The sequence below is a fragment of the Drosophila ananassae genome, chromosome 2L (assembly GCF_017639315.1).
Source record: "Drosophila ananassae strain 14024-0371.13 chromosome 2L, ASM1763931v2, whole genome shotgun sequence".
NCBI classification, from domain to species: Eukaryota; Metazoa; Arthropoda; class Insecta; order Diptera; family Drosophilidae; genus Drosophila; species Drosophila ananassae.
The window spans coordinates 2,783,779-2,805,898 of NC_057927.1; the positions used below are offsets into that span (position 1 = coordinate 2,783,779).

General features: G+C 41.5%; 1 protein-coding gene across 3 annotated transcripts; it reads left to right on the plus strand.

Moving 5' to 3' along the window:
- The first annotated feature begins 275 nt into the window (after window positions 1–275).
- LOC6500442 (putative epidermal cell surface receptor) lies at window positions 276–21,558 on the plus strand. Of its 3 annotated transcripts, XM_001953185.4 has the most exons (10): window positions 276–433; window positions 1,908–2,365; window positions 11,801–13,116; window positions 16,081–16,372; window positions 16,582–17,226; window positions 17,297–17,527; window positions 17,887–18,921; window positions 19,404–20,429; window positions 20,656–20,880; window positions 20,933–21,558. In XM_001953185.4, exons 2-10 carry the CDS (start codon window positions 2,020–2,022, stop codon window positions 20,938–20,940), a joined length of 5,124 nt encoding a protein of 1,707 aa, XP_001953220.1. In that variant the 5' UTR covers window positions 276–433; window positions 1,908–2,019; the 3' UTR covers window positions 20,941–21,558. The 3 variants fall into 3 exon arrangements, with proteins under 3 accessions (XP_001953220.1, XP_014766557.1, XP_032309165.1); XM_014911071.3 differs by lacking the exon at window positions 17,887–18,921 and having other exon boundaries at window positions 277–433; XM_032453274.2 differs by lacking the exons at window positions 16,582–17,226; window positions 17,297–17,527; window positions 17,887–18,921 and having other exon boundaries at window positions 277–433.
- Window positions 21,559–22,120: the final 562 nt, after the last annotated feature.

Sequence of the window (22,120 nt, forward strand, 5' to 3'; positions counted from 1 at the left end):
GACAATTGCAAGTCTTGGCCAAAAAGAAAAAATGTCGAGTCTTGTGTATGCATCATGGTCGTTTGCTTCTGATCCAACGACTTCTGGAGAGTATACGTACCAGCCTAGACACACCTGAGTGTGGGTGCAAGAGCGTTCAACTATTATGTCAAGCCGAGCTCCCGCTCTCTCACCTGTTGCGCGCTCAGCTGACGGAGTGGTGGAAACCCAACACAGTGAGCGTAGTGGCCTGTAAACCAGTTACCTGTTGGACGTGGTGAATTCACCGAACGATCCATTCCAACCAAGATCCAATCCGCCGGAGAGATCAGTTGCTGGTCGTGCCTCAGACGGAGCGGTCTGAACGATCGTATTTGAAGAACCGCGTTGTCCGCAAACGTGGCCAGAGATAACAGAGGAGAAAAAATTAAAAAAAATAGATATCTTTTGCCGGGTTGGTGCTAATCTTAAATCCTAATCTCGTTAGCGTGTGTGTGTGTGTATGTGTTACCGTTTTGATACGGTATATGCAAATCGACGGCTTTCCTACTGAACAAACACCAAAGTCAAAGAAGTGAAACATGCAGCATGGCAGAAAAATAAGAGAACCACGACCAAAAACATTCCATTGAAAATACCAAAAACAAGTTTTCTCCTTGCCCCAACCATCCCCCGCGGTCGCTCTTTCTCTTTTCTTTTCATCTGTCTCGCTCAGTTGTTTGCTTTCGACCATTTGCCATTTCTACATAAAAGGAGTGAGAGTGAAATGTGAAATGTCAGTGCAAATAGCACAAAACTTTTACAATGACATCATTTGCCAAAAAAACAAAAAAATGAACAAAATAAAATAAATATTAAGAAAAACCAAGTCGAACAAAAAACTGAGTTTAGCTCGAGTTTAGAACCCGCCTGGTGTCTAATTGTCTTTCAGCTAACTTGGCCAAAAAGGCCGTGGAGCGCATTCTGCGGTCTGCAGCCGTTTCCAGTTGCAATTGTTGTTGCTGCCGTCGGAACCGGTTCAAATATTTTCGCTATTGCAATTTGGGTCTAAGGTTTTTGTTGCTGTCGTTGCAATATAGCCTATTGCATGAGCATCGCATCGACTGCCTTGCATATAATATGGCACTAGTATGTCTTTTTCCTAGAGGGCAATTTGTTGCCTTTGTTTTTTTTCTATGCTGGTTTATTTGCCTACTTTAGTTTTTTGTTTGAATGGTGAGAAGCGGCTTCGGTTCCAGAAACTACAAATTATGTATGAGATGCTCTAGGGCCATGTTCGGGAGTTGTAAATTTAAATTAAATATGCTAAGTTGCATTTTCATATCGTAAATCTCTAGAGCGATTTCCAAAGTCTTGAAATTTCAAAGAAAAAAAAGTAAATCGAAAGACTTAGGAAACGAACTTGCATAAGCGGCTATAAACTAGGGGAGTTTTCTCAGACAAATCAGTTTAGAAGCTTCACATACATCACCTAAATGATTTAAATGACTAAATAACTCCAACTTGAAAGCCAAGAAATAAACAAGCAAATATTATATGCAAAAATAATACTTAGTAGAGCTGTCCTGAAAACAGATATTTCATTTAAACTTTCCAAGTAACTCACCGACTGACCCAGCAAATCACTCCACAAATTGACGACAAACTATAGTCGCTTGACACTTGGGGGATCATTATTCAACCGACTTTCAACGGAAATGACAGCATTTGGGGTTACCAAACCAATGACAAATAACTGAAACCGCTGCCGAACAAATGTCGTGTGAACTTCAACCACCGCAAAGACAACCAACAAAAAAAAAAAACCAAACTAAATAAATAATAGTAAAAGAGAAACTTTAATCAAATCCAGTGAACCAAAGTCAATAATGAGCTATCGAGACCTTTCCTATACCCCATATGTAATTTATTTAATTCCATATTTATAGAAGATTACTATAAATTAACTATAACAAGTGCAAACGTGTGAGAAAAAATCGAAAAGAAGGGAAACAGAAACAACAACAACAAAAAAAAACAACAGCGGAAAAATTAACCAAAATGCAGACGTGCAGAAGAAGAAAAGCCCGAGGCGACCCAGCCACGATCTCTTGGAGGAGAATGTGTTTGGCCACTCTCTGTGGATTTCTGCTGCTTGGCATTCAAATTGAGCATGCGGCGTCTGCGCCTGCAGGCGAGGATGCAGCAGAAACAACAATGCCAGCGTTGGATACAACAACAGACTCCCCAGTCGCAGCATCGCCAGTAACAACAACAATTGCCTCAGAACAAAGCACCAACATCAGCAACAACAACAGCAGCAGCACCACTGAGGCAACGGATAGTTCAACGACTTCCACGACAACAACAACTGAAGCTACCAACAAATCGAATGCGGCCGAAGCTGGTGAGTCTCAAAAGCCAAAAGCCATGAAAATTATATAGATGCCGGTAAATCGCTTAGACGCCCGACTAGATGAGGTCAGTGGCTTAGGCAGGATTTACTAAGGGGCTTCCATCATATTTAAAACGTTAATTGCCTTTTAAGAATATTATCTTGTCTCATTTGCTACAATTTTTGGCATAAAGGATTCAAGAAAAACAAAATTTTAAATCTTATTCTGAAACTGACTCCTTATCAGACTAATATAGACTCTATCCTAGGCGTTACATAGGTAGTGGATACATGCACAATTTGTTATAAAACATGATGGCTTTATAATACTTCTTAGAAGTTTATTTTTATAAAACCTAAATTATTAGTAAGTAAATAAAAACAACGCTATTCAAAATACTTCGAATTTATAGGTTTATTGTCTAACAATAGGAGAAGTCTGATTTGCTTCTTTCAGTATCTAAAAAATATATATATTTCAAAAATAAAAAAATGAAAATTGAATAAATTTTTTTATAAAAGTGTACCCACTTAAAGCCCCCTTTGACGCCACTGAATAATGCATCTCATCTCGGGTCTGGAGCACTTCTCCAGACACCTTAATCTCGCCCCACCTTGGCTCTGGGCCGTAATCAAATTTGGTTCTCTGAGATACCAATTAACGCCGAGCCGGTGCGTGACTTCTGGGCCGCCCTTTTTCCCCGATTTCGTTTCGATTTGTAAGCCATTTCTCCGTAATTATTTTCCGATTCGGTTAAATGGAGCGGACAAAAGAAATTTTTCGGGTTTATTAATGAGCGAAAGAATATTCAAAGATACGAGTCGTTTCCTGTTGAATTACTTAGTTAATTGTGCGGTATATCAAAGTGAAAATGTGAAAATCGTTAGACCTTAGGCCAAATCAAAAGAAAAGCTTCCTTAGGCTAGATAATTATTATAGAATTTCATCCAGGAGAAAATTGTTATTTAATGGGGAACTTGGTTTTAATTTATTTAGAACATTCAGACATGTTTGGGATCATCAGTCGAATGATGAACTTTCATCTTTTTTAAACTACTTCTTTGGTACAAAAGTGAAAGGTTTTATTGCTCGGCGTTTGTCAAAGCCAATCGAGTTTTGAAAAATTAGGTTGCCGGTTTAATTGTCGAGTTCTTGGCAATAACAGTTTTATAATTGGCTTCAACGTTGTTTTAGGTTTAATGTCAGATGCACATCAAAGCACGTTAAAACTGAATTTTGTTATTGTGTTTCTTTGTTGTGGTGGTTTTGTACTTTTTCATCTGGTTGGTCCATTGATGACTTGATAAAGTAAGGTCTGGCATAGGCCACACACAGCCCAGATCAATTCAGTCCAGATTGTTGGCTCAAGAAAATGGTAATACACTTCAACAATGAGGGAACTGGCCTTTTTTTGGGCCGCCCCAAATGCCTCGGCGAAGTTAATGAGTTTTGACAACAAACATTGGATTGATGGTACGGTAAACCTTCACAAATTACTCAATTTAAATGCAAAGCACCCAGCAGTCATGACTCATGCCCTTAACCTACGTACCACAAGCCACTTTGTGTCAGATTTGGGTAATTTAGGGAGTTGGCATTTGTACGCCAACATGGAGTGTCTTCTCGCGGGGGCTAATTTAAACAAAAAATAAAAAAGAGATGTACACAGAAAATTAGCAAAGAAAAATAAATGGCAATTAGTCATTGGATGGGTTTGATAAATGAAACACCCACCTGTTTTGTGAAGACATCACACCTGATTAGATGAAATACCTGGAATTTTGAAATAGGAATTGGTTGGGGCTTAATTAATTAGCCAGTGAGTGGGCAGCAAGGGGATTAATGATTTAGATTATATAATTAAAACAAATACAAGCACTTACAAATCAATAATTGGGCAAGACTTTACACAGTTGATAAACTGGTTTCAAATATAGTTGTAGCAACTGAAACAAGTCTTCAACTTTGCCGCAAACTGTCAGTCAAGTCTGGAGAAAAATAATCTATAGTAAAAATAGATACCGTAACATATATATAAAAGGATTATAAATGGAAATAAAATGCTATTGTTGATCTATAAATTTCTTTTCAATAAAACGTCAACCCCAATGATCATGAAATATCCCATAATTACCAACTATTTTTACCGCTTGACGGTGAACTTGTTTTGTGGAAAACCCAAAGCCAAAAGAAACACTTAGGGGCTAGCAAATTGTTTGCAAAGCGAGGAAAAAATTTAACAAACTAACACTAATGAGTTGGAAAATTGCACACCACCACCGCGGTGGCAGTTGTACTTGAAAGTCGAGTACATAAATCATTTATGTTAATTTTCTGTTTTGCAGCACCCAATTGAGTGCTAAATTATGGCCTTGATATACAAAAAAGAAACAGAAAAAACGACAGAAAAAATGCAGAAGAAATCCTATTGAGCAATTTTCAATGCGTTGGCATTGCAACTCAGGGACTGCACTTAAAATGGCTTGCCAAAAATAAATAAATATTTATAGAAGGTCTCTTGCCCAATAATACGCATCACGAAATCTATAAACTTCAATAACGTAAATGATATGAACGAAAAAAGTCCACAGTAACGACCTCAATTAACGGACCAACAGGTCTCGACTCACTTTCTTCAAGGGAAAATCTACAGCAACAAAAGAGTTGATGAAAAAATTATAATAAAAAAAAAAATAATAATAATAATAAAAAGTGACGAGTGACCTGTTATTATGTGGACTCGTTGATTGTTTATTATTTTTACAAATCATAGCAAAGTGAAATTTACATATTTCTTGCACGTTTATCGTGATTTTTTGGTAGTGAAAATATTCCCCATCATCTGGACTATGAGAAGGTTTTTTCTTGTTATTTTTGATGCGGGGGATGACAAGTTAACATTTATGCGAAAACATCAAGTTTTTCTGAATGGAATATACCCAAGCCAAGTTCGTTGCCTGAGTCTTTTGTTTGCTGCGCCCATGCGAGCTTCATCTTCACAGCCCTCTGACCCCTACCGCCCTTGTCTCTTTCGCTTCTTGTTTATTTTTCTGTATTTTTCATATTTGTTTGTCTGCGTAATCGAAAAATTCTTCAGAAAAAGGCAGGCAGACAAAACTTTTGTTTGTGAATTTTTTCAAGGATAAAAGTTCCAGTCGAGTGTGAGAAATATGCCAGGAGATATTCGTACATATGTATAAGGAGGGTGTGGCAATTTGGTGCGTGATATGCGACATGAACTATGCTTTACCTTTCGCTTTGGGGTTCATGCTCGATTAGCTGGCGAATTTCAAGCGACCGCTATAATGAACCGATAAGTAAAAGTAGCTTACAAAAAAAGCGCTTTTCAACAATCTAGCAAGGTAAGAGTTTGAAAAATACATTAAGTGTTATGAGTGTGGAGTGACAAACACAACAACACGAAGCGATTGTTAATTGTTCGCCGCTAGCCGGTAGGTTGCTTTTTTTCTATTTTGTTACTATTATAGCTTTTTTACATTGAAACTCAAAACAGCATCCCATAGGCGAAACATAATGGAGAGCGGGGGATGCGTGAAAGTGCAGACAGACACAATTAACATTTTGGCCATAAATATGGCTTTATAGATGTTTGGAACTCTAGTGTCGAAAATGTCTCTATTGGGCTTTGAACTTTGAGTGGGATTTTCACGGTGTCGCCTCGCTGTAGGCTTTCTCCACAAACCACACACTTTTCAAACAGAACCAAACGGGTTGAGCAAGTGAAAACCCGGCCTGGCCCGCGACTGATCTCAATCCGATCTATGTGTGTCAGGGGCGCAAATCAAAATACATAAATAAGTTCGCAAAATTAAGTCTAATTGTAACTAGTTTTCAAATATGCATTAAGCAATGGCATCAATTCCACTTAGAGTACCAGTATCATGCAATTCCTACTCCTCCTTCTCCGGTCTAAGTCTTGCGGTCTGGCTGTCTTGAATTTTTTCAATTAGATAATTTTTCACGTCGTTTCTTTTTTCTTCTCACATGCATTGGGAAAAAAATGTAGCACAGAAAGGCAATGTGCGGCTAATTAATGCATTTTAATTGCGAATACTTAGTGGCCTGGCCAACTAAGTATGAGTGCTGGGGTACACTGAGCCAATTATCTGTGTCATTGAACGGTGCCGAGAGTAAGAGAACGTGGACAGGAAGTTCCAGCTTAGAGGGGTAGCTGCAAATAAAAGAATGGAAATTATTTTAATTACCTGTTATGAATAATTTCTACTGTTAGGTGAGCTCAAAGATTAAATAAGAGGGGGATTAGTGTTGCATAAATGCGGAAGAAAACTCCATATTTACATAAATAATATTCCTCAAATTTCTGAGAAGCTGGTTTACGTTGTAAAATACTTCTTCTGTTAAATTAAAATTCACACATGCTTATCCTCTTATGTATCTTCATGTCCGTTGTTGGTTTTGCCAGCTTGTGCCATTCAATTGACCTTCAATTTGGACGCACTTTGCCACAAGTTACAAGTCAGCCAGCCCGCAATGAAAAACAAAACCGCTCACATGGCTTTGTAGCTCCAATTCCAAACCAAACTCCACTTCCAATTCGATTTCATGGCCGGCCAAGCAACTCGCATTCACTTGGCTAACAGTGTGTGGTGTCATTCCGCTGAGATCAGATACAGATACAACTAGAGCTGCAACTACACAAGTTAAGTGGCGTTTGTGTTTAGTCATATTGTTGTTTATATTTCTGCCAGAGGTCTTTGTCTTTAGCTCCTTCAGCTCGAACTCCAAATGGACAATGACACGCGCTCTTAGCAGCATTCGAAACGTGTCTTGTTTAAAGCATTAGATGCGGATCCCCCCTATCTTTGAAAATAAATATATATATCCCCCCTCGTCCACAGCGATCCAACTGCATTTTTGTTGTTGTGGGATGCACATGAACTTTCGAGTTGAAAAAGGTCAAATACTGGTTGGGAAATAATTTTGCTTTATTGCCGAACAGTTTGAGTCGTCTTCCACTTTTAGCTGGCTAATGATATTGTTGTTTCTGGCGTTTTTTATGGCGATGAGGAATCTGACCCTATCGGAGATACTCTTACATACCTGACTGACCCACCGGACATTTGTTTGTGTATGAGAGTTCTTTGTTTTCCTTTCCTTCCACGGTCTAAGTTCATTTTTATGTCATTAGCCAGATAGAAAGGCCGATAAAATGCCAAGAACTATTTGGGTTGGAAGCGAACTCAGTTAACTGCAATTGAGATGAATTGATAAGTAAGATGAAGTGATAAAACTGTGTACTTTAAACGTTTCTTTTCTGATGATGTCTTATGACAGAAACCGAAAAAAGAACAGGAAACAAATCGGATTCACTTCTTTGATGTGTTTCCGTCGACAAAAAGATGAAAAAGTCAACGTAACATTGAAATTTAACACTTCGTTTCACAAATTTCCATATTAACCTTTTGTGAATTATCAGCTCTGCGGACAAAGGCCGGACAATTTCATTAACATCAGCAAATTTCTAAAACAAATACGCACAATAGGAAAAGCCTCCAAAATCTGGCTTTAATTAAAAGCAAAACTATAATCTAAATTAACACCCAAAGAGAAGCGGACGAATTCGAATGCAAGCAACATCATAAATTGCGTAATCAATTCGAATTTTGTTTATAATTCAAAGTTAAAACCGGACCACCGCCAACAGCTGCATAATACGGTTGAATATTCGAGAAGGTATAAAAGTAGCTGCATATATGTATGTGACCAATGTTTTGGATTCATGGCACACTCTCAGGCATGACCGTTACATTGCCCAAAACCCAAAATGGTCAAACCTTTCCCCTCTCGGTTTCCTTCTTTCCGATCGGTAGTCCCCGTTTTATTATGTTGACACTTTTTGCGCATTACAAAACCCGGCCAATAGAGCGGTGCAAGGTGGGTAAGCAGTGCGACAGCGAGCGGGGGTGTCGGGTGGGTGGAGGCAATCAGGGGCGTGGGCATGGAGTGGTCATGGAGTGTTCATTACGAAGATCTGCTTCCGGTTGGTTGCGTCAAAGGCTCCCATACACTCTGCGACCAATTTCTAGATACGGAAATGGGGAGAAAGAATTTCTAAATGGATGTGCTTAGCGGAAAAGGTAATCTATTGGCTTTGTAATGTTTCTGGGTCAAGTGTAAGGTTTCTCTGTTGAAATGAAGTGATTAATAGCGGAAAATAGACATTAGAAAAAATTACATCATTTTATTTTCAAGTGGTTCTATGCTTTTTTGAAGTTTAGAGCAAATAGAACAATATAGAATAGAATGAATGAAGTGAATGCAATCCGAAATAAATAAAATTGTTCATATGCTTTGAGAATTTAAAATTTATAGAAAATTTCTCAAATGACATCACTTTTTTTTATATTCTACTAGAATAGAATCAATAATTTAAATAAATACCCGTTCTTCACAATAAATTATATGCATATCGTTCAAGAAACATGCCTTTATGAAGATTAATTGAGCAAGAAGCTCGTTTTTCCAGCCATTTAGCAAACATTTCAAACCATTATCATGTGGAGATCGGTGGTGCCCATCCTCGGCCCAGAACAAGTACTATTCGGCCTAACAAAGACATCCGGTTTGCATGCAACGCTTCACGGCAGCTTGTCAATTCTAAGCACATCACCTATGGTCTCCTCCGTGCCTCTAGTAACGCCCCCTCGAATGTTAACCCTAGCTTCCAACCGCTTTGACAAGCTGTCTGTTCATTTGTTTGTGGAGCCGCAGAACGTGCGGCGACTTAGAAAAACCGCAAATGAGTTTGAACTACCGGACAGCATTTTTGCATTTCTGCATAAGTGGCCTGTCTTCGGGTGATTGTTTGTGGTGGTGCTGGTGGTTAGCATTCGTTTATATATACATATATGTGTGTATATATCATAATCAAGCTGACTGACCGGCTTAGGGACTGAGTCATAAACTCTGCTAAACCAAAAACACATTTTGCATGGCCAAGGCACTGAAGCAGATACAGAAACTCAAGTTCGTTGTCTGAGTCTTTTGAATGCACTCACAGAAGGGGATAAAAACACAAAGCAAGAACTTGCATAACGGAAAGACAGACCACCAAACAAGTCCTATCTTTACCCCAAGCTGGAGTGGTATACATATATATATATATATTTGTATATTTGTAATACATAAATTGAAGAAGAGCCAGCCGGGTTCGCTTAACGAGTGCCAGTGAAAAATGAAAATCAATGACAGTAAAAGACAAATTGTGCGCCAAGTAAAAAAAGACAAAACAAAAGAGTGGGAGAGCCCCCAGAAGAGGCTCGAACGCGAACAGTTCGCGTATTATAAACGACTAACCATGACAGCAAAAGCCAAGATCCGAGAACCAAGAACAGAGCCCAACAACAATTGCAATGGCAGTCCTCCTAGGTCTGGATCTAGAGTTTAAACTGAAGTTGCTGGAGCTGGAGGCTGCCAGCCGCAGCATAACGAACTCAAATTCAAGGTTCATGTCAGTAACCTTAGGTTCTGGTCCCGACACAACAATAAAAGCAACAGCCCAAACATAAAAAACACACATATAAAGGTGTTCTCTTCATATAGAAATCGGCTAGGTTCCTTTCCTATAAGCTCTACTACTTTTTAATGACCAGCCTATGTACAAATTTATCTTACATGGAGCTAATTAATCATCTTAATGGCTGAAGAATAAACAAAAACATGTGGAAATTAAATTTGTTTTTGAAAATATATAAAGTTGGCATTGCTAATAAATATTTACAAATTATTGATTTAAACCTTTAAAGAGAGTATTCTTTATTCGAAGAAGAAAATTGTTTATTTTTGTACTTTTAACGCTAAATTGGCGTCCGTTGCATGTTGACTCTCATTCTGATTCAGACTCTGTTCGAGTCTTTGACTGTCTGACTGACTGCCTCCGAGCGTCGAGTGTACCAAAGCAAATTTCAGTTTCCTTTTTTTATTGAAGCGACGACAACTGTTGCGTCTGCACTGGGGGATTCAGGGTCTAGGGACCCAAAAGCCGAGACCCGAGACCCGGACCCGGACCGCTTTAATGTCTATTACCACGCATGCATGACAGTTGCCCTCCCCCCGCTCGGAAACCCTTTTCAAAAGCCCTCCACCCACACTCCCTCCAGGCCTGTCTAGGCTGAGGACTTGGCTGGATAAAAGCCGTCCCCATGGGGTCGCTTTTTAGCCCATTCTCCGGCCCCACGCCCCTGATACCTCCTCCATGACATCCATGAGTCAGTGGTTTATTGTTGTAATACCTAGAAGAAGGGCTGTCTACCATTTCAGCTGCAATGATCGAATGCTCGGGTGCGTCGAAAATTGCAGCTAAACTATTTAATGGTTATTACTGAAATGAGACCGATGAAATGCTCTTGGAAAATTTTAAATGGAAATTTTTTGAATTCTTTGACAGCCCGGGCAATCAAACATAATCAAGTCCCAGCTAAATGGATATTGATTGACTAATTTTCGAATTAAAAAATCTGAAACGAAAGAGCCAGAAACGTAGGCTCGTTCTTCTTCCCATCGTATTGGATGTACTCTGAACTGAAGCAATTAGCGATCAAGTTCCAGTTCTCATTAATGAATTAAATCTTAATTGAATGTTCAGGGCAGAGGAACGATCTTTAATCTCTGGTGGCTTCATTGGCGAGTCAAGTGTTTTTGTGCCTGTTTTAAAAGGCGAGTCTTAAAGACCACCTTTAGTAAGGTCGTCATTTATTTATGACATGAGTGAGACATGGGCCCCCAAACTATGCCCTCAAAGCCCGGGTAATTACATAAGAGAGAAAAGAAATGAAAATCACAAAGAACAACAAGTTGCCGGCTCGACCTAAGCATCCAAAAAAAAGAGCTTTTCAAGCCAAGAAAATAACAAAGAAAACGAGAAAAAAATTATATCATTAAAGATGAGGCCTGCCTGATATTTTGGCCGGGGCTTGTCCTCCCGGGCTTCCGAGAACGGACCGACCTATGGCTGATGATTCAGCCATTCAGGCAGAAGACTCTGTACCCGGGCAGACAGGGCTTAATGAATGCCTTGCAGATTTTGCGGAATTGATGCTGTTGCTATTGCTGTTTTATGGCAAAAACCGAAAACCAAAAAAAAGAAACAGAACTTCAAAAAAAAACAAAAAGCCGAAAACAGAAATTACGTTTCAATGATGGCGTTGCCAATGAGAATTGCGGATGATGCTGCCGGTTGGAAGGCGATGGCGGTGATGATGAGGCGCGTGAGATATTTCCAATACGATTTACGTGGTTTCCGCTAGAATTGGGCAAGAATTTTTTGTTGATCTCTAACTGTGAATGTGGGACAAAGCCTTTGAGTTTATTTACCCCTTAGTCAGGTGATTCATGAATGTGGGAGAATTAAAAAAAGAATTCTATAAAGCTTACTAATAATACATATTTTTCCATTTTTTTTTTAGAGATAACCACCATCTTGCCACCACCTTCAAGCAGCATTCCCGAAGAGTCCAGTGTGCGGTCGACGAGCATTGAACCTATTACCTCCACGGAGCCAACAACAACGCCCCGCCAGGAGACTTCGCCTCCAGAGCAGCCACTGATCTTCTCCCACACGGAGCCGGATCAGAGTCACATCCAGCACATTCCCCTGCGGGATGAGCACGCCGAGAATAGCGACGACAGCACCACCGAAATGTTAAAGGATCAGCAACTAAAGCTGGATCGGGAGGATCAGCAGAACGAACTGAATCAGATATCTAATGAACAGGACGATGTGGTCAAGGATCTGAATAATTTCCGGCATCCGGCTACTCTTATAACCGCCAGCAATAGCAACAGCGAGGAGAATAGCGAAAGCGAAAGTGAAAAACAAGTTGAGACAACAACAGCAACGACTGCAGGTACTCCGGCAACTTCTACAGAAACACCAGCAACATCCAGCAGTACAACAACTTCAACAACAACAACAACAACAACAACAACAACAACAACAACAGAGCAGAATGAACGCGAAGAAGATCCCTATCATGTGCATATACTGTCCGAGAATCATGATCGCCTGGCCGAACACGAAGATTATCAAATGCTCTCGACCAGCACCGAGGAATCGAGCTCAACAACAACCACCACCACCTCAGAGTCCGGTATTGTTGTCAGCGAGGAGAACAAGGCGACTGCCGAGCCTTCAACTGCAACAGAGTCAACAACGACAACGACAACAACATCAGCAACAACGTCTGGTGGGGCAACAACATCGCGAGCACGCGCCATGCATATGAATGAGCCAGAAAACGAAAATGAAATGGCAACCACTATAATGCCGGACAGCGAATCGGGCCCAGTGATTAACATCGTTGAAGGACAGCACAGGCAGCAGGAGACCGAATCCAGCTCCACCACCGAGGCCGACACAACCACAAGTAGCACCACCGACAGCAGCAGCACCACCATCACCACCACGACGACCACAACCACAGAACCATCGCCATTTGTGGCTTTTGCGGGAGAGGGAAGGTCAGCGGGTGGCAATGACGATGTTGAGCTCTTCCTGCATCACAATTCCAACGCGACTCATGAGCAGATCATGGATCTCAGTGATGTGAACATGGAGGAGGATCAGAACGAGAGTAGCAGCAGCACCACCACCACAACTACGACAACAACGTCGCCAACTACAACTGCACAACCGGAAACGGAAATGCCCAAAATCGTGGAGATCACTGCCAGCGGGGATACCATGCAACGGGAGTGCCTTGCCAATAACAGGAGCTACAAGGTAAGAAAAAATGAAAAATCTAAAAAATATTTTGTTCCTAGATTTTGATAGAAATTAATAGAGAATCGATCTACAAATCGTTTAAGGTATTCCGCTCCAGAATCGGATTGGAATCGATCAAGATACAGCCTTCGCTGTGAGCCATATTGACCTTCTCATGCAATATCCACATTTCAAAGGGGATGCCCCAGAAAATTTAATGAAAAATCTAAAAAATATTTCGTTCCTAGATTTTGATGAAAATTGATAGAGAATCAATCTACAAATCGTTTAAGGTATTCCGTTCAAGAATCAGTTGAATATTGACAAAGATACAGCCTTCGCTGGGGGCCATATTGACCTTCCAATGCAATGACCACATTTCAAAGGGGATGCCCCAAAAAATTTAATGAAAAATCAAAAAAATATTTTTTTCCTAGATTTTAATGGCAATTGATAGAGATTCGATTTACAAATCGTTCGTTCAATCCATTTAAGAATCGGATGAATATTGGCAAAGATATAGCCTTCGATGGAGGCGGTATTTTGGTGGAGATCCCTTAGAGATTTGACAATAAAAACTAATATTAAATTACAAACCCATTGCGGAAACATACCAAAATCAGCAGTCCAAATAATTTAAAATTTTAAGGCAAAAAGTACCCTTTTGCAATCGAACCAAAACTCAATCTGAATAACCCACACCATTTATTTGACAAAATCAGTGTAGAATGTGACTTAGATCCTGACAGGGGAGAAAGCGGTGGCCGACGCCTCCATCTCCCTGTCGGCCTGCCCACTTCCTGGCACGCAACTCCAATTTGCCTTGTCGTCACCTGGATTGCATAATGCCAACGAGTTTTGGAGCTGCTGCTCATAATAATGAAACCGGTCAGACTTTTCGGCTCAATGTTTCCAGCTTCCAGCCTGCAGCTGCTCTCGGTCCCAAAAAAAAAACCGAAATATTGACAAAATTTTTCGGCGAGCATTTCCCGGCTGCTCGCCCAAGCAGCAATTATGCAAATATTTTGCGCACCTTAATATTAAAAGAGTGAAAAAATGTTCGGGAAAGAGAAGGCGGTGAAGGAAAATACCAAGAAATTGCTGGGCCATGATTGATGTTGACATCGTCTTTGTGGCCCAATCACCCTCAAGACAATTCCTAATTTCCAGCAATCATCATAAAAATGTGACAATTGCCGGCATTTAAGATAAGCCCCAAGACAAATACATAAATTATAGTAGAATGGCCCTATCTCTCCTCCGATAATTAACACCCATCGTGCAATTTAAAATTTCAATAAATTTCTGCACGCTTTTGTGCGTCTGTCCGACTGTGACGTGTTCATCAAACATTGCACTCCATCTTGCCGGGGCGGCGCGAATAATGGCGCCCAGTCATGTTCGTTCCACAATGGCCATATCTTGGCTTCCATCGGCTGTTTCTTGTCGTCAAATATATACATTGTATATATGTTTAAAGAGAGGCGTTTGTGTATGTGGTGTTGCAGCTGGCACTACTGACCAACCCATTTTCTGCTGCGATGCCCAGGCAGTCTGGTGTTGATATTGCTTTAATTAAACGATCGTTGGGCTTTTCATTTAAGCATACTCTAACTATTAGCAAGAGGATGGTAATTATAAATGGTTCAAATAATTAAAAAAAAAAAAACAAAATAAAGAAATAAAATTGTGTCTAACTTTCTAATTAATTTTATTCTGCAGAAGATCTTTTTAATAAAATAATTATCTATTATATGATTTTGAAAGATCATTCAGTAATCGTTGCTCTCACACTTTTTCAATATCGAATTTTCTTAATCTTTTAAATTGTTTGTGTTGTAGTTTTCATAATCGAGTTTGCGGTTCGCTTCGATATGAAATAATTTTTGCTTTCACTTTTAATGAATTGTTGTCGGTGGCTATTCGTCCCTCCTCTCCAACTCCATCAGCCCTCTTTCCATCCACATACATTTTTTTTTATAAATTGCTATCGATCGGTGGACACGTGCAACATGCCAAGCCGCATGCCACAAATGTTTTTCAAGTGAGCAGCCAAATGGCCAACAAAAAAATAATCAAATAAATTGCCCAGTTTACCAAGTGTTTTTTTCGGCTTTTCTTTTCAGTAGTTTATTGTGCCAAAGTGGGCGGTTTACGGGGCGTTTAGGTTGTAATTTTTATGGCCACCAAGGCTCAAAAGTTCACAAGAATTGTGCTCATTAGGTGTGATTAAAGAATGGAAGAGAACGTGGCCACTTCAAACAAAGGGGCGTGAATTTATGCACCTGAGAACCTCATAAGCGATTCGGAAAACTATTCCAAGACTTCAGAATTTGCTTAATTAAAAAAATAAACAAACTGCTGTTAAACAAAAGACTTTGGCCACGAACTTCCTTAGTTCTCAAAGACGGCGTGGGTCGAATCAAAATATGACATATTTGGTTATTGGAGCACCAAGCAGGAAATCTCAGTCCATGATTGCCTTCAGTCAACAGGCCAGATGATTGATGAGCTTCATTCCACTCCACTCCAAGTCACTCTCCAGTCACTTGTTTAGTTAGCTCCGCAAATTGACGTAATTTTTCCGCAAATAGCTTTCTCACTAAGCAAAAATGAAGGAAATATATTTTGACAAAAACAAAAAAAATATAAAAGTGGCTCAGTAGGTCGAACTTTAGTCATTATCCATACAATTTTAGATTGTTCTGAGAGTACAAACTGCGGTTTTGAAGGTGATTTACAGGTAGGTGCTTACAGATAGTGAAAGTCGTGATCATAATTTCCTGCTGCGGGAGGAAGGAAATTGAAAGCTATCAGAATAATTGACTTAAGGGTTTAGTAAAATATATATTTTTCAAAAATAATAATCTAAAAGTATAAAGTCTAACCTGTAGTTTAAGAAATTTTTAATAAAATTTTCTCCGTATGCAAATTTAATGCCAGATACAATGTTTTTACTTATTGAAACCTTAATTTTTTCAGCACGGCGAGTTGATGGATCGTGAGTGTGACGAACGTTGCACTTGCAACCGTGGCGACTGGATGTGCGAGCCGCGTTGCAAGGGATTAAGTTATCCGCGTGGCAGCCAGCGCAGCATGGCCAATCCCAATTGCCGGGAGCGCGAGGTGGAGGAGGACTCATGCTGTCGGGTGATGGAGTGCAACGATCCGCCGCTGGAGCCCACGGTGGTAACATTGGAGGGTGCCGCACCATCGATGGTGGGAAAACAGGAAGACGTTGCTGCTACCACGCCACCATCCAACGAAGACGAAGGTGAGTTGAGTTTAATTTAAATTTTAATAGGGAGAAGCTTTTAGTGGCTTTGCCGTAGTCGTAGCTTTTATCGCATTCCTGACACATCCAAGCTTTAACATGCCGTGTGTTCTTTGTGCCTTCCCATATCCACCGTGTACCCATATCCGCCGCTCCCTCACGTCCATCCCGCCCATTGCCCACCACGCCACGCCCCCGCCACATTGTAGCCACGCCCAAGCCACGCAGCGATTGCCACTACATGGGAGGAGTCTATAAGTTCCGGGAACGTCTGGAGATCGGCTGCGAACAGATCTGTCATTGTGCCGACGGTGGCATCATGGATTGCCGGCCCAGGTGCCCGGAGAAAAATCACACGCGTGCGGACAAGTGTGTGTATGTGAAGGACCCGAAGGATGTGTGCTGCCAGTTGGAATTGTGCGATGTCACCTTGGATGACCACGAACAGCAACAGCCGGTGCTGCAGAGCAACAACAACGAAGACCCAGAGGAGCCATCCCATCAGGAGAATATCTATGGCTTCCAGGAGCAGGCTCGGGATGCGGGTGGTGCTGCCCAGACCTGCACATTCAAGGGCTCAGAGTACGAGGTGGGCCAGCAGTTCCGCGACGGCTGTGATCAGTTGTGCCTCTGCAACGAGCAGGGCATCCATTGTGCCAAACTGGAGTGCCCCTCGAACTTTGGCCTGGATGTCCAGGATCCGCACTGCATCCGCTGGGAGCCTGTGCCGGCGGACTTCAAGCCCATCCCACCAAACTGCTGTCCGGAGAGCATGCGGTGTGTGGACAATGGCACCTGCACCTACCAGGGTGTGCAAGTCGACAACTGGTCACCGATTCCCGCCAACCTGACAGGTAAGAGCTCATTTGGCTTAATCACCTCCATGGAACATCATCATATACATTTACATTCGAAAAAAAACAGGCTGCGATCAACACTGTTACTGCGAAAATGGACGCGTGGAGTGCAGGGCGGCCTGTCCCCCGGTTCCGGCTCTGCCCCCGGCGGATCTGCCCTGCCATCCGGCCTTGGCCCGCCTGCTGCCCATTCCCGATGATGAGTGCTGCAAGCACTGGACTTGTGCCCCACAAACCCCGAAGACAGGCGGAGAAGAGAAGGAAGAGGAGCAGCCGGCATCCATGATCCCTGGAAATGGTAATTGAAGATTGCATGAAAACTCGATACTCCTTTCTTTATTTGCATGCCATTGCTAAGAAAGCATTTTTCATTCAACCGCCATCACATACATTTCGTCAAAAATTGAAAGAAAAATCAATTTCAATTTCATTTGTTTATTAGTTTGATTAATTAATTTATTACGCTTCTGCTATCTGATCTCTCTATGTACTACTCTTTTCCCACCTTGTATTTATGGCGCTGACATGCTATTTAATTTCGTTTTACTTTATTTTATTTTCTACGCCCATCACAACCAATTTCAATATGTTGTTATTCACGCTATGCATTTTGTAAATAATAAACAACCCAACCATCCAACATGCAACCGATAACAGAAACAGCAACAACAACGACAGCGACAACTGTAGCGACAAGTACAACTAACAAGGTCCCGCCAATGAAAAAGGACGAAGACAAGAAGTCCTCAACTGGAGCATTCTATCCTACTTTGGATGGCAAGCCACCGAAGTCTCTGGGTGGCCTCGGCATCTTTGAGAAGCCGGAGAAGCCCGAAAAGGGTCACAAGAAGGTGCAACATCAGCAGCAACACCAGCAACATCTGCAGCAACATCATCAGCAGGAGCAGCAGCAGCATCAAAACGATGTAATATTCGATGGCGATCGCCCAGAGGAACAAGAAGGACCACTGCCACCAAATGGCGGGTTTGTGCCCTTCCCATTCAGCCACCAACATCCTCATCAGCAACACCTTGGACCCTACGGCTTCTACAATCCTGTCAAGCCCGTCTACGAGGACTACAATCCCTATGAGCCCTATGACATTAATCCTAATGGAACACCTCAGGGAAAACCGCCCCCAGTGCCCACTAGTCAGTCGGATTTGTTTAATATTTTGGGTGCCGATCAGCCTGGTCATCCAGGTCAGCCAGGTCATCCAGGACATCCTGGTCATCCAGGGCAATCGCAAAAGGACAACCACAATTTACCCTCGCAAGTGAGAATCGAGCAGATATTGCAACACCTGCAGCAAAGTGTTCCAGGAGGACCTACCCACCAGCAGCAGCAACAGCAGCAGCAATCTTTGGCATCACAGCCCCAGCATCCAGGACACTATGTGCCCATTGTGCACAGTGGAGTCCCGCCACCCCCACCAGCTCATGGCATTGCCATTGTGGATGGACAGCCAGTGGCTTATGAGAGTTATCCAGTGATACCTGGACTGGGAGTACCTCCATCTACTCTGCACCACCAGCAGCAGCATGCGGCTACCACGCAACATCAGCAGCAGCAAACAGTCCTGCCCAGCTCGAGCACCACATCCGGACTATCCACTCAGGCCAGTGAGCACAGCTTGCACCAGAATCAGGACAAACTGGCCAAACAGCCACCACCATCGCCGCCGCAGTCAGGTTGATTACAATATTCTAATCACAAATACAATCCTTTTCGAAATCCTATAGTCTGCTCTGCTCTACAAGCTCTACCAACCACAACAGATACACTGCGACAGGGTTCTACTGTACTAACTGAGACCACACACCTACAAGATAAACCTCCAACAGACACTCAGACACATTCGAAAGACACCTCCATACACACTCATTTCGCACCAAAGATCATTCATCATTGTCATGCTTGCCACTAATCCGCAATCTGAGCGATTTCCAAATGAAATTCGTTAATTAATATTAATATATTAATAGGAAAACTAAAAATCCACTAACTTCAACTAAAAATTTAAAACAGAGATGAACAAAGAATGTTTACAGAAGAGTAATCCCCGTGAGATAAGGTTTTAAAATCTCTCTTTTATAAACATTCTTTGCTCAATTCTGTATTAGCAGATTAGTTAACCTTTACTAATATATATTATTTTAATCGTTTTAACTAGGAGTTAGTAGCCTGCAGCCTGACATTGAAGTCCACACCCTGGAGGCCATCGATCCCAAAACCATTCGCATCGTTTTTACGGTACCCCAGGTCTACGTTAATCTCCATGGACGAGTGGAACTGCGTTATACGAACGGTCCTAGCAACGACACTTCCACCTGGGAGCAGCAGATCTTTGCCCCTCCCGAGGACCTCATTGCCACCTCCCAGATGGAGTTCGATCTGCCCCAATTGGAACCCAACTCCCTATACAAGGTGAAAATCACTCTCATCCTCCGGGATCTGAACTCGCAACCCACAAGCAGTGTTTATACCGTGAAGACGCCACCGGAGCGAACAATTACACCGCCTCCACCATTTACGGACTACAGACCCGACTTCCAGGACATTTTCAAGAACGTGGAGGATCCAGAGCTGACGGTTAGCGAAACAAACGCCAGCTGGCTGCAGCTGACCTGGAAGAAGCTGCCCGATGAGCAAATGGAGTACGTGGATGGTGTCCAGTTGCGCTACAAGGAACTGACTGGCATGATCTACTCATCTTCGCCACTGATTCACCGTACTCTGACTAGCTACACCATCCAGAATCTGCAACCGGATACTGGTTACGAGATCGGACTCTACTACATTCCACTGGCGGGTCACGGAGCTGAGCTGCGAGCCGGGCACATGATCAAGGTGCGAACGGCCCCGAAGGTCGATGTTTACGGCTTCGATGTAACCGTGAACGTTACAAAGGTCAAGACCCAGAGTGTGGAGATCTCGTGGAACGGAGTTCCCTATCCGGAGGATAAGTTTGTGCACATCTATCGGGCTATTTACCAGAGCGACGCTGGCAAGGAGGACTCCAGTGTCTTCAAGGTGGCCAAGCGGGACAGCACCACGGGCACTCTGATCATGGACCTGAAGCCGGGCACCAAGTACCGGCTCTGGCTGGAGATGTACCTCACAAATGGCAACACCAAGAAGAGCAATGTGGTGAACTTCATCACGAAGCCAGGTGGCCCCGCCACTCCCGGAAAGACTGGTAAGGGGGTGGGATGATGCCTTTTGGTGGGAAATCTTAAGAAGCTTAACTTTTCTCTTTCAAGTCTGTGAATTTTTTGAAAGGATATGGCGGGGATTTAAGTTATTTGGTAAAGGCTTTGCAGATATTTCTAATAGAATCGAATTTTTCAATAGATTAGTTCTTTATTTATTTGAAAATCCTTTTTTGAAACCAAAATTTTGACATGATCTTTGTGATTATCCAGGAAAACTCCTAACCGCGGGCACCGACCAACCCGTAGGCGACTACTACGGTCCCCTGGTGGTGGTTTCCGTGATCGCCGCCCTGGCCATCATGTCCACACTGGCCCTGCTCCTGATCATCACCAGAAGGCGAGTGCACCAGACTGCCTCCATCACTCCTCCCCGCAAAAGCGATGCCGCCTACGATAACCCCTCTTACAAGGTGGAGATCCAACAGGAGACTATGAGTAAGTGAATTCCAGACCTCCAGTTGCCTGATCTAATACCTTCTCTTTGCAGATCTGTAACTGAATCGCAATGCCCTCCAAAAACCACTAGTTTAAAGACAGATTCTTGTAAATATTTAATGGAAAGAAATGGAAAAGAAAAACTCAGTGTCAGTAAAAAAGAGAGTTCATAAGTAACAATCCGACCAGAATCGAACAGATTAAATATAATGGAGAGTATATAATTTTCTTAAATCGGCGCAAGATCAGAAAATTTGTTAAAATCGCAATAGCCGCCATGTTGTATGTAGTGGTTAAGTAATCTAAAAAAAAACACACATTTTTTGTTAAACAATTTGTGACTTGTGTAAATAGAGAGAGAGTGAGACAGAAGGCGAGGAACACCCTAAGGATGAAGAACCAATTTAGAAGAGCTCCAAAAACTAAAAATTTCTAGCGATTTCGAAATGCCCGAAATACGAGTTTAGTTAGTTTAACTTGTAAATTTTAGCTTTACACTTATCGTAATTAAAAGGCGCATCCGCAAACGCGAACAAGATCAGCTGCGACCACGGGAATATTTGGCTCCATGATGCGTTCTCCGATTAACAGTCCATAAATATTTAAATTAGCTTGTAAAAACCAGAGATATGCATATGTATGTATGGATAAATAAAGATAAAATAATAAACAATTAAATAATCAAGTTGTTTTTCCAGACTGATTAGAGTTTTTAGATAAAAGTAGTTAACTCATTCTAGCAAGTGTTTCATGGAAACTACTCTAAGCGTTTAAACTAAACTCTAAAAATTGAAAAGATTTTATTTAATTCCGATTGAATGAGAGCTTTAACGAATCAGTTTTTTTCTGGTTTAACATTTTTTGAAACTCTCCACAAAATAAGCTCAATATTTTGCTGCTACGAATATGAATTTCTTATTAATTTGGATCAGAATAAGTCATGGCAATTAATTCATTTTTATACACATTTCAAATTTATCGGAAGGGGGCTTCAAGCTTAGTCATTTTTTTTATATGAAAGTGCATTTTTTAGTTTTTAAAACAACAGTGAACACATTTAATATGACACATTATTCAAAAAAAAAAAAGATAAATTTATATATAAAAATAGATTTCACAGTTTATTAGGTTTTTTTTAAATATTTTTTTGGGACTTTTTCGTACATTTAACTACAACTCGTTATAAGACGATAAATTTTTGCCAAAAAATCCAAGTTTCCGTCTCTGGTTCAGTTTTATT

Coding starts and splice junctions, on each gene's coding strand:
- LOC6500442 (XM_001953185.4), top strand. CDS start 2,020: ATGCAGACGTGCAGAAGAAGAAAAGCCCGAGGCGACCCAGCCACGATC. Junction 13,117..16,080: donor CCAATAACAGGAGCTACAAG/GTAAGAAAAAAT, acceptor TAATTTTTTCAG/CACGGCGAGTTGATGGATCG. Junction 16,373..16,581: donor ACCATCCAACGAAGACGAAG/GTGAGTTGAGTT, acceptor GCCACATTGTAG/CCACGCCCAAGCCACGCAGC.